This window comes from Pyrus communis, chromosome 5, assembly GCF_963583255.1.
Source record: "Pyrus communis chromosome 5, drPyrComm1.1, whole genome shotgun sequence".
NCBI lineage: Eukaryota > Viridiplantae > Streptophyta > Magnoliopsida > Rosales > Rosaceae > Pyrus > Pyrus communis.
Genome location: NC_084807.1, coordinates 1,803,551 through 1,816,752, shown reverse-complemented (window position 1 = coordinate 1,816,752; position 13,202 = coordinate 1,803,551). Strand labels below are relative to the sequence as shown.

At 37.8% G+C, this 13,202-nt stretch overlaps 3 protein-coding genes across 3 annotated transcripts; all 3 read left to right on the top strand.

Annotated features, from left to right (window-relative positions):
- The first annotated feature begins 112 nt into the window (after positions 1-112).
- On the top strand, positions 113-3,092 carry LOC137735293 (putative disease resistance RPP13-like protein 1). Its single transcript, XM_068474708.1, has one exon. The coding sequence runs from the start codon at positions 240-242 to the stop codon at positions 2,952-2,954; it is 2,715 nt and encodes a 904-aa protein (XP_068330809.1). The 5' UTR covers positions 113-239; the 3' UTR covers positions 2,955-3,092.
- A 353-nt stretch (positions 3,093-3,445) lies between these two features.
- On the top strand, positions 3,446-3,952 carry LOC137733524 (putative disease resistance protein At3g14460). Its single transcript, XM_068472670.1, has one exon. It carries the CDS (start codon positions 3,446-3,448, stop codon positions 3,950-3,952), a length of 507 nt encoding a protein of 168 aa, XP_068328771.1.
- Positions 3,953-9,912: 5,960 nt separating this feature from the next.
- Positions 9,913-11,346, top strand: LOC137733248 (protein JINGUBANG-like). The gene has a single exon (XM_068472394.1). The coding sequence runs from the start codon at positions 9,913-9,915 to the stop codon at positions 11,212-11,214; it is 1,302 nt and encodes a 433-aa protein (XP_068328495.1). The 3' UTR covers positions 11,215-11,346.
- Positions 11,347-13,202: the final 1,856 nt, after the last annotated feature.

Genomic DNA, 13,202 nt, shown 5'->3' with positions numbered 1-13,202 from the left:
TAAATTATGAGTTATATAATTTTAAATATAAAATTTCTCACCCGTATAAAAACAAAAAACACATGATGTCACAACTAAAAATTTCTCATGAAGCATGCTTTCACCCCGCCGAGTCAAGTCAACATTTGAAAAACAAAAAGCTTTGCAACAGCGCTGAGTTATTCTTCATTCTCTGAGAAATTCGGAATCCATTTTCTTCTCAATCTTTCAACTTCCCATCCATCGGAAGATTGAAATCCATGGCGATGGAAGTTGTGGGCGGCGCTCTTCTCTCTTCCTTTCTCTCCGTCTTGTTTGATAGGCTGGCCTCCCGTCCCGTCGTCGACTTCATCCGCGGACAGAAGATCACCAGCGGACTGCTCAAGAAGTTGAGGATTAAGCTGCTTTCAGTTAATTCTGTGCTCGATGACGCGGAGGAGAAGCAATTCAACAACCCAGCTGTGAGGGAGTGGCTCGACGAACTCAAAGATGCTCTGTATGCTGCAGACGACCTGCTGGATGAGATCAAGACTGAAGCTCTGCGGCGAAAGCTCGAAGGCGATGAATCCGAAAGCAGCAGCAGCAAAAGTCAGGTAGGGATCTCCAGTTCCACTTGGATTGACGAATTTGACAAAACAATGGAACCCAAGATTGTTGAAATGCTTGGGAGGTTAGAATTTATTGTAAATGAGAAAGATGTGCTTGGTTTGAACGAGGGTGTTCCCAATCGGCGACCACAATCAAGATTATCTGCCACTTCTTTGGTGGAAGAGGACGGTGTGTACGGTAGGGATGAGGACAAGGAGGCCATTGTGAAGCTATTGCTATCCGATGATGCGAATGGCAATAAGTTGAGTGTGATTCCGGTTGTGGGAATGGGTGGCGTCGGAAAGACCACCCTTGCGCAGCTCGTATACAACGATGCTAGAGTGAAGCAACATTTTGACTTGCAAGCATGGGTTTATGTTTCAGAAGAATTCGATGTTGTTAGAATAACCCAAATTATTTATGGATCAGTCATTTCACAAACTTGTAGTATCACGGACTTGAATCTACTTCAAGTTAAACTCAAGGAGGCTTTGACGGGAAAGAAATGTTTCTTTGTTCATGATGATGTGTGGAACGAGAATTATATTCACTGGGATGCATTGCGGTGTTCTTTTGAGTCTGTCGCACACGGAAGTAAGATCATTGTGACTACACGTAACCAACGTGTTGCATCAATGATGGGTACTGTCACAGCTTACCATCTAAACCAAATATCTGAAAAAGATTGCGGGTTGTTATTTTCCAAGCATGCCTTTGGCAGGATAAACTCAGCTGTGCATCCAGCTCTAGAAGAAATCAGTCGCGGAATAATTAAGAAGTGTAAAGGTCTTCCTTTAGCTGCAAAGTCTCTTGGGGGTTTGTTGCGCTGTAAACAAAGTTACGAGGAGTGGGATGAAATATTGAAGAGTGAAATATGGGACTTGCAAGATGAGTGTACCATTCTTCCAGCTTTGAGATTAAGTTATCATCATCTTCCTTCTCATCTAAAACGATGTTTTTCCTATTGTTCGATTTTCCCCAAAGGTTACCAATTCGGAAAATCAGAACTAATTTTGTTGTGGATGGCTGAAGGTTTTTTGTCACCCCAAAGAAAGAAAATGATGGAAGAAGTTGGAGTTGAGTTCTTTGATGATTTAATATCAAGGTCATTTTTTCAGCATTCAGGTGATGACCGATCACTTTTTACCATGCACGACCTTATCAATGATTTAGCGAAGTTCTTATCAAGAGAATTTTGTTTTAGGTTGGATGATAGTGGCTCATTCAATAATGTTTCAAGCAAGACTCGTCATTTCTCATACACTCGGAATAGCTCCTTTCTCGAAGGACTTGGTTTGGGTGTTCATGCGACTGCAAAGGAAAAGATTTCTGGTTTTGATAAATTTGAAGCTTTATGGGAAGCCAAGTATTTGCGCACCTTCCTAGCAATAAAACCTGGAGAATTATGGAAATATTTCGGTTTCTATGAGGTACCTTATGATCTTTTACAAACACTGTATTGTTTGAGAGTGCTCTCTTTATCTCATTGTTACATCAAGGAGTTGCCTAATTGGATTGGCAATTTGAAACATCTAAGGTATATAGACTTGTCATACAATGGAGTTGAAAAGTTACCTGAAATGATATGTACTTTGCATAATCTACAAACGTTGCTCTTGAACAATTGTTATGAACTTGCTCAGTTGCCGATCAACTTGGGGAGACTCATCAACTTGCGCCATCTTGATGTTAGAAGCACCAATCTAGAAGAGATGCCACCACATATGGATAAGTTGAAGGATCTCCTCACACTGAGTGACTTTGTTGTAGGCAAACAAACTGCACCTAGCATTGTAGTGTTGAAAGAGCTTCAGATAGTAGGTACACTTGCTATTTCAGGGCTTCATCATATTGTGAATTCTGAGGATGCTTTTGTTGCCAATATGAGTAATAAGCACCTTAGCGGACTAGCTTTGACATGGGGAGCTGAGACTGATGATTCACAAAAAGATAGAGAGGTGCTTAATAATCTCCAGCCTCATACACACCTGAAAGCCCTCAGTCTTAAGTTTTATGGGGGTACAAGATTTCCGGATTGGTTAGGAGATCATTCTTATTCTAATTTGGTTTCTCTTCGACTCGAAGATTGTAAACATTGTTGCTCCTTGCCACCACTGGGGCAGCTACCCTCCCTCGTCACGCTTTATGTTTGTGGGTTAAATGAAGTGGAGACGATAGGGCCTGAGTTTTATGGTAATGTTATGCCATTTAGATCTCTATCAGTTTTATTCTTCAGAGATATGTTGGGGTGGCAAGAGTGGTCTCATTTCGGAAGTAGCCAAGAAGGTGGAGCTTTTCCTCATCTTTGTCAGCTCTATCTGACAAATTGTCCCAAGCTAACAGAGAGATTACCTGAGTATCTTCCATCCTTAATACACTTGAGATAAGGAGATGCGAGCAACTTCCGGGTTCACTTCCAAGAACTCAGGCCATTTTGGAGATTCCTTCTGTGAAAGACAACCTTTGTCTTGAAGAGAAAACTAGCGGTACTAACTCCTCTCTTACTCCATTTCCTTGTGACGGTCTGGCTGATGCTCTAAGAGTTCTTAAAATAAAAAATTGTTGGAACTTATCTCCACTAAATCACTGCTATGCATTCCTTCAAACATTGAAGATAAAGAGTAGCTGTGATTCAACCAAGTCTATCCGGCTGGACTACTTCCCAAAGGTTAAAGATCTCACATTATATGACTGTAGGAATCTGGAATCCCTTACTTATTCCCAGGATTCTGAAAGCCCTATAATCCTGTCCCTCAGTTTCTTGAGAATATTTAATTGCCCAAATTTTGTATCTTTTCCCGATGAAGGACTGTACGCCCCCAACTTGATAGTGCTTAATATATGTGAATGCGATAAATTGAGGTCATTACCAGAACATATGTGCACCAGGCTCTCATCTCTTGAGGCTGTAAATCTAGTCTATTGTTCTGAACTAGAGTCATTTCCTGAAGGGGGACTGCCTTCAAATTTGGATGGGCTGCGTATCTTTGGTTCCAAAAAACTCATTGCCAACCGCATGCACTGGGGTCTGGATAGGCTCATCTGTCTCAGATACTTGGCTTTCAGCTTTGATAAATGTGAAGACATTGTATCATTTCCAGAGGAGGGGCTTCTGCCTACCATTTTGACTACTCTCTGCATCTTCAATAGTCCAAATCTTAAGATCCTGGAGGGTTTTAGAAACCTCACCGCTCTTCAACATTTGTTCATTGATGGGTGCAATGAGCTCGAGTGCTTGCCAGAAGGCCTTCCCACTTCTCTTTCTGATTTGGGTATTGACAATTGTCCTTTGCTCACACAAAGGTGCCAGAAAGGGAGAGGGGAAGATTGGCCAAAGATCTCTCACATCACTCGTGTAAGAGTTGATGGGTCCTTGATTTCATAAACTGATCGACTCTCTCTCAGGTACTTCTGCACAATATGATATTTGTAGTTTATGAATGGTTTAATATTAGTAGGGAATCTGAAAATTGTTTTTCTGGTTACTTATTCACTTTCATCTATTTATGCAATCTATAACTACCGGATGTTTAGTTTCTACTAAATTTAACTTTATCTTTGAGTCCATGAATGCTATGTTCCTGTCATCTACTTCCTGATTTTTAGTTGTGAATTGTTCTCGCATATTAATTTGTCAATTCTTTATGTTCCTTTACGTATCTATCCAAATTTAAAATTATTTATTTTGTTGCTTTGCTTGAAATTCAATAACTATAACATGAATCCTATGCCTCACATATGCTTACTACTTCTTAGAAGAAGTCTGCCATACACAGGATTCATCATCGAAAAATCTTGGTTCTTTATCTTAATTTCAATTTTGATCAGGTTTAATCGTAACGGTTAGGAATTCTAGTTCTTATTTTAGAGGTCGGTATAAATTTCATGTTTTTCTTACACCCATAAAATGTCTTTAAATAAGGCAAGAACTTAAAAAGAAAGAGGATTTAACCATGCGAGCCATAATTTCCAAAACATATCTTAATGTTCAGATGGATTACCAAGTATTCTGATGCAGCTATAATTTGGTTTATGAATTTTTGTTTCTTGTGATGTTAAGAAAACACGCTAAGCAGAACACCAACCTAAAATTGCTGTTGATCACTCGTCAGAGTAATTCGACCACATATAGATGGGACCAAGATTATACTAGGACACCGTAATACTGTTATGCTTCATGTTTTCTTTTAGCACTTGGGAATCTTATAAAGGACTAACTGGCATTTCCCTATTACCCTAGAAGACTTCTGCATTCTTGACTAGGACACTGAGGAGAAACTTTTACTCCAGGTTGCTTGAACTTTAATGGGACTTTTTTGGTCTATTTGTATGCACTATGCACTGATATATACTTGTTTCCTTTAATGGCCGTTTCCCTGTACATGAACAAATTCATTGTCGTGTCTCTAGTGTTCCATAGGTATGCCCATGTTGAAACTTTAGCAGATACCTAATTCAACATTGGAAAAAAGGATATTGCTAGACAATCGAACTTTTCTCTCAACTTTATCTTCCCAACTTAGGAGGAATTTTGACATTGGAGTGTACAAAGCACTAAGTGTTTTGATGCAATGGTGCTGGTGAATATCATTTTCCACCTAAGTTGGTAAAGACAATTCAGGAGAAATATATGTATGTTTCTACTAAACTTTTTCTGGATGTTTGTTTTTAATTATGTTTGACTGTGGTTCCATGTTATTGCTGGCAAGAAGTTCAGCTACTATTGTGGAAGAGGATGTGTAGTCGTGATTCTCTTATGCTCTTGTTGTCATTGCTAGTATCGTTGGCAAAAGAATGTGTATCTGGTTTTTACTACAAGAAACAAGTTCTTTTTTCCCTTACCGAACAACATGCATGAGAAATCATCCCCATCATGCCCCTGTCAATTTTTCTTAGGGCGTTCAAACCTGGTACCTCTATATAATTTGGAGAGGGAAAAGTTTTGCACACGTGCTACCTATTGGACAGAGTTCGATGTAGTTCTCAACCTAGGATTACCAAAATTTCCGTTCGCAATGACTTCCGGATTTCTTTTCCAATGTAGTAATTCAAAATTCCTGCACTTGTATTTGTGTGATACTAGTTTCAGCTTTAGATTGATTGATTTCTATTTTAGTCAACATTGACCGAAAATTTTTGGTAAACAAAAACTGTAAATAGTAAATACACAGCTGCAAAACTCTGTAGGCTCAAATGCTGCAAAGTTTGTTACTAGTTAATATCATGTCTCCCTATAATTTTGCGATTGCTGTTCACTGATCAGGGTTACTCATTCTCAGGGTTATTTTCGCTCTGTGCCTTCAGAAGCCTCGGTGTGCTGGCATTTGTTTCTCGATCTCGATTCAACACAGAAGTGAGTGGAAGTTTTGTTTGCAAATGCTTCCCTCAGGTGCATCACCTGAGTATTCCCTTAGGTATATTTCTGGTCTGCACTCATTTCCTCTAGTTTTCTTCACTTGTTCGAAGACACAAACAGTTTCCGTGACAGGTTGTTCGCAATCGCAAATTTGACGGTTGTCATTGTTTTTCAGTTTCTGAAAGCGGATACAAGAAAAGTTTTGACTGCAGCTTCCACATTACTAAAACAATGGTCGTACAAATGATCAAACGCAGAAAACAGAGAAGAGTTTGAGGAATGTCACTTAATATTTTTCTTTAAACGAGATTAACAACGATTTGTTTTCGTTATTCACATGAGATTACCATAATCTGTCAAACCATTGTTCAATTATTTTCCTCATGGGCATCGAATCCAATTGATAGACACACACATTTGATCACATGTTCAGCAGACTAGCTAACAATGTTGTCCATCTTATTAACATACATGAGTAAGGATTTATGTAGAGTTTTTCGCCATAATGTCGCTATCTTAGTCCTCAAAACGAATTAGCGATCTATTAGGTTATAATTAGTGAGGCAATGAGATGATTAATACTAGTACGAGTGATTAAGCACTGATACAAAGTGATTATTACCAACGGATTGCTTGGAAATCCTATTAAGGTTTGGAATATTAACCAAGGTTTACGGCCGATTTTGTATTGTTGAAATTATTTTAAAAGCAGCTTTTTTTAAAAAAGCTGGGGCTAAAATTTGAATGAAAAAAAAAAAAGGTGTTTTTTTTTTTAAAATCATGGGTTCAAAACAGTATAAAGCAAACGTAGCTCCACCTTGCATTTGAAAACGTGTTTTTCTTCTTCTTTTTTTTTTTTTTTTTTTTTTAATTTTTTCACAGCACAACAACCCTAAACTAGCTTTTAGTGAATTTTACCAATATGAGCAAAGTTAAAGCTACGTGAATTACACATAATATTATTCATTAATGTAACCTAATGATTAGAAATCTATAGAATAACTCGTACTAGCACGCATGAAGATATTCAACAATAAGAAGGCGTCTTTAAATCTGGATAATCCAAGTTAATTCTCTACAATGTTTGCTTTGTATTACACCTTAATACATGTTACATGGTCGGTTCGATGATCGTTCTTCTATTTGCTTAGTATTGTGTATGCTAAGAGTGGCTGCCTAACTTTCTGAATAGTTTATGAGTACTCATTGAACCTTAAACAAAACAACCTTCCCAACATAATCATTCGGCTATTTATGTTGGTTCATATTGTTATTATTATATACACTTTTTGCCTCTGTCTTTTCTTTCATGTTTTTTAATCTTACCTTTTCCTGGTGACTTCTCCCCCAATTTCTTGGGAAACACATTGTTCCATGTGAAAATTCTAAACGTTAATTATACTTTATGAGAGAATAGCGCTTTTATATTGATATTAACATCACACTATCCAGAGTTATAAGATTTGACAATTCAGACTATTCAAATTTAATCTGACGATCTTCATTAACTCATTTTGCTAACATACTTTACACAAATCAAGAGCTCTGATTTCTCTTTTATATTGATATTAACATCACACTATCCAGAGTTATAAGATTTGACAATTCAGACTATTCAAATTTAATCTGACGATCTTCATTAACTCATTTTGCTAACATACTTTACACAAATCAAGAGCTCTGATTTCTCTTTCACACAAATTAAGAGACCGAAATTCCTTAAGCTCCGGATACTAAAGTCATGTTATTATAAATCAAAAAGTAAGAGCTTGAACCGACCATTTTGTATGAAAGCGTTTAATATTTGGGCAATGAAAAAGTAGTAATATTTTGGGTATATATTAGGGTCAATCATCAGAGCTGGGTGGTGGTCCAATATATTAAACCTAACGGCTAATAAAGCTTTGCATTTAACTAAATATACTTGGACCAAAAGCTTTAGATTGAAAATGCATGTTTCTAGCCTCCTAATCTTGCTTTGTCTATCTCTTTTGTGTAATTTCCACTTAGTCGGAGAAGAAAACAATTAAGTACTGAAAATTAAGTTGTTAATTGGCTGTGAATTAATGTGATTCATGTAAGATAATGATACTCTAGTGCTTTAGAGCTTAACCAAATCACTTTCAACAATCATACACCTCACGCTTATGTTTTCCTTCTTTTTGTCGTATCATCATTGCATCAGAAATGTTCTCTTGGTCATCTGGTGACTAGTGACCATTAAATTTGATATCAACGATAGAGAGTAAATGAATGTGTTTTGGGTGTTTTAAATTCAACTCTCATTTCAAATTCTTAGGGTTCGTTTGAAACTATTTTTAAAATGGCTGAAACCGTTATTTGTGAAAATATTTTGGAACCAATCTTTTGTAAAAATACAAGTAAATCATGAAAAAACATTTGAAGTACTTACTACAAGAAGCATATAACTGGTGCTTCCTAGAAGGAGCACATCCCTAATACTTCTTGCAAAAAGTACTTTAAGTGCTTTTTGAAATCATCGAACATTTTTTTTTTATAAAAACGCTTTCAACCTTTTAAAAGTACTTACAAATGAGTCTTTAATCATCATGACATCTGAAAAACGAAACTCGTATTTACTTTTTTTTTTTAATACAATAAACTAATAATATAATACCCAAGGGTTGGAGATGGTCTAAGACATATAAATTTAAAGCCACTTAGTATTACGGTCTGGTGATATTCCTCTTCAATTGGAAATGAGAAGTCTTAGGTTCGAATCTCATGGATGACGAATTTGATACCAAATTAGGATGCTTATTATGTGGCTTGGCCAAACTCTCCCTCCTCTTAATGTAAAAATATTGATGTACTAAAAAAAAAAACACAAATAAAATAGTGGCTTATGGTGGAAACAAAGCAATCAACTTTCCCAGCTTTGACGGGTAATGTGTCAGCTATCAAGTCTGTATGTTTTTGTTGGCAAATCTAGCATACATTGGAGGATATTTGACAAAGCAAGGGTCCAACTAATGAAGCAGTCGAGGTACTAAACTACTCAAATTATTAAAAAAAGCTCCAAAACTGTGATTTACATTGATCAAATGAGACCATTGGAGGATATTTGACAAAGCAAGGGTCCAACTAATGAAGCAGTCGAGGTACCAAACTACTCAAACTAATAAAAAAAAGAGCTCCAAAACTGTGATTTACATTGATCAAATGAGCCTGGTGGTCTCAATAGTGATAGTGTCGGAAGTACGTAATAATGTTAGAAGTTAAATATGGAGTCCAAAACTAAGCAAATATCCCTTTCCCATGAGCAGCGCCATGAGATATCTTTTCTTTCTTTTTTCCTCTGTAAGTTGTTTCTTGCGTCATACGGCATGAGAAAATATTTAATTTCCTTTCTTTTTCCTTGGCTTAGGGGTTGGGGACACATTATTTTAGAATATGCCATAATTGTTCAACAAACAACCCTCTAAACACAATAAAATTTATAAATAATTAAATAAATAAATAAAAGCTCTACAACCGATTCTCTTTTTTTTTTTTCTTTTTATTATTTTGACTGATAGAAATGATGAGGAGACTCTTTCAAAGTGGAACTCTGTATAGATTCTTCGTCAACTCATATTTTTGTCACAGTTCTATAATGTTGGCATGAAAAAATTGGACAAAAAACATGAAATGACAAGAATTCCATAAAAAATCTCACTTTTAAACGAGTCTCGCAATAAAAAAAGGAAAGGGTATAGTCTGCGTTTTGAATGGTCCCCTCCATGTCCATGGCAACCTACTTTTAGTTTTCATGATTAAAATTAATTTTCTTCCCTACATGTCAAAGTAGCCGTTGCACCTCCCCCTCTCTCCCCATTTAAATATGTATATGTCCCTAATCTTTCCACCAAGAAATCCGTGTCCCCTAATCCGCTCCTTTCCTTAGCTCTCTCTCTCTCTCTCTCTCTCTCTCTCTCTATTTCTTTACTGCTCTCTCTCTCTCTCTCTCCCTCTCTCTCTGTGTGACCATGTTTCATCCAATGAATCCCACTCTGTTAGAAAACAAACGTCTCTCAACAACTCCCTTGCTCTCTGCATCAGCAACAAGCACCAGCAGCAGCACCAGCAGCGAGGCCGATGACAGCCCGCCGGATTCAGGCCGCTTTTCGCTCCAGGATCATGTCAAGTATCAATTCCCCTGCGTACCCTTATCCAGGTCCTTCTCGTATCGATCGTTGGCGGTGCTCCCCGGACATGTAGGCTCGGTTTCGTGCTTGGCCTTGTGTGGTGAATTCATCCTCAGCGCCTCACAAGGCAAAGACATCATAGTCTGGCAACAGCCGGATTTAAGGCCTTTCACGAAATTCGGACAAGGCGATGGCAGCGTCAAGGCGGTTGTTGCTGTCGGGAACAAGGTGTTTACAGCGCACCAGGACAGCAGGATCAGGGTTTGGAAGGTTTCGCGGAGGTCGGAGAATGTCTTTAGGCTTGTCGACACGCTTCCAACAACGAAAGACTATTTGGGTAAGTTCATGAAGCAGAGTAATTATGTCCAAACTCGGAGACATCACAAGCGATTGTGGATCGAACACGCCGATAGTATATCGTGTTTGGCTTTCCATAACGAGTTGATTTACTCTGGTTCATGGGACAAGACTCTGAAGGTGTGGAGAATCTCGGATTTGAAGTGCGTTGAGTCGATTAAGGCTCACGACGACGCAATCAACGGGTTGGTGGCAAGTAAAGGGACTGTGTATTCTGCTTCTGCAGATGGGAAAATCAAAGCTTGGGGAAAAGAGGGGAAGAAGAAGAGCACACATTGCTTGAAGGGTATTCTGGAGGGGCACAAGGATGTTTCGCTTAACTCCGTGATCGTTTCAGAGGATGGGAGATGGGTTTATGGAGGTGGCTCCGACGGGTTTGTGATGGGATGGGAAGCGAGTAATAGCAATACTAATGGTGGTGATGTTCAAAACAAACTTGTGGTAAGTTGGAAGCTGGTTTGCGAAACAAAAGCACATGGGATGGCGGTTTTGTCGATGTGTTTGATGGGGGAGATGCTGTGCAGCGGCTCGGCGGATAAGAGCATCGGCATATGGAAGAGGGAGGCTTTCGGTAAGCTATGTAAAGTTGGGGTAATTAGCGGCCATGAAGGACCAGTGAAGTGCTTGCAGGCAGCACCAAATAACGTCGGCGGCGGATTCATGTTGTACAGTGGAGGACTTGATAAGAGCTTGAGAGTTTGGTGGGTTGCAAAACCCTCTAAAACCAGAGAGGAAGATACTAATTCAGTAAAAGGTTCAGAGCAATTTCCCATTATTTTGTGCTAGGATACATTTGAAGCACCCATCTTTTTTAATGGAGTGTCTGCAGGGCCTTCAAGCAGAGGGACTCTGTTCATAGTTTCAGAAAGATTAAAGAGTTTACAGAGGTAGAGAAAGGTTAATTTTGAAGCCTCAAATGTTTTGGAGTTGGTTTTGGGTTTGAGTTTATGTTGTAACATATTTTGCTTATATATATTTTTTTTGTTTGACTTTGTTTTGAGAGATTTGTGTGTAAAGTTCTAGGAATACATTTGCAATCAATTGTATTTAGGATTTTCATGATTCAACAAGTTTTAGAGTCAATAACATTTTTTGTAGTTGCATATGTGATCACTTGTGTTGCAGTTTTTGAGTTGCTACCTAAGAACTATCAGTAGTCTAATGGATGTTTGTCACGTATTAAAAGTGCACTACTCATCTGCTGAAGAAGATAAACTCTTGTACAACTGAGGCATAATCTTTGTGGCAGGAATCATTCAATAACTATTTTGTACGCATTCAAGAAGTCACCACTTGTCTAATAAATGTTCGCCACGTGATTTCTTTGGTTACAAGAGAGTTTCCCTCCCTCTGAAAACACACTGAATTCTTATGAGATGAATCTGAGAATATGGTAGGCAGGGTTAGATCAGCAACATAAAACACTAATGATGTTGTTTAATTCCCAAAACCCCACCAATAGGGTTCTCCTACTGGATATATAGTTTAGTATTCTACGTCGCCACACTATCAATTGTCATCCATGATGCATTCAAATAAAAACTACACGAGAACGGTACATGTTATATTATATGGTAATTTTATATGAAACTGATAATTTTTCAAGTTCTTCTTTTCTAGATTTGCACCATATAGATGCTGTGTGTCTTCCACTTGACTATTTCTTTATAAAGATCATCTTCTGTTCTTTATCAAATCAATTATTCTAAAACAACCAATTAATGCATTGCAATTATTGTCCTAACAAAATGAAGTGAATGTTGTTGAAGGTGCATGGACTAAAAGGAGTTTTGATTAGGAGTTTGAGTGATACAATAGGCTTTCATTGCGTATGTATACAACCATTGTGGCGTTCTGTATCAATGATACAATGTCATGCAAAGAGAAACTTAACACTGTATCATTGTGACCGAATAATATGGTGATGGTATGTCCATATAGTGAAATTTGGTCTCCGGGTACTAATTCCTCTTCATAGATGGTGTCTACCGATGGATAGATATTTAACTTATGAGTCTCATTTGGTGGATATTTAATTTATGTGAGATAACTAAGTCCCTTAAATCAAAGATAAAAAAAATTTACTACGATCTCCTGATCTCGGAATCTAGGCCTAACGCTCGTAATATGGCCCAATTGTGCAGTTCACCACTTATCAAGCATTTACTCGACAAATTATGCAATTTTCAAACATTAAAGACATATTGAACCCCTAATGTCATTAAAACTATATTTTGGTTGTAAGAGAGAATCTTTCGTACCGCCTGGCTGCCAACCTTGGTCAGAAAAGCATCGCATTTAAAAAATAAGCTTTAACAAATGAAAGGAATGCCTCTATAGTTTCATTATTTTTTTGCCTCTATAATTTCATTCATTATTAGTACCAAATAAATAAAATAAATAAAAAGAAAACTTGAGCTCGTCTAAGTAGCAGCTACTCTACTTATCGAAGCCGCAAGCGGTGAACCACCAAATTTATTGGTTCAACCACCACCCAGCAGGGAGGGCCTTCCTTGTAACATGCATACATGAACACCACTTTAATATTATATATTCTGCCTTTGTTGCTGCAAGACTCAGGGAGGGACTGTCCGGATTTCATTGTCCATATCTCAATACACAGGTAATTCGGACCATTCAAATTGAATTCACGCATTAGCTATTCACTTTAAGGTTGGGCAGTAAGGGGAACAAGTAAGACTCATTATCAGACTCTCGAGCCTCTCTTTCTCCATCTAATTGATTTATGTTCATTCTAGGGTAACAAGATGGTT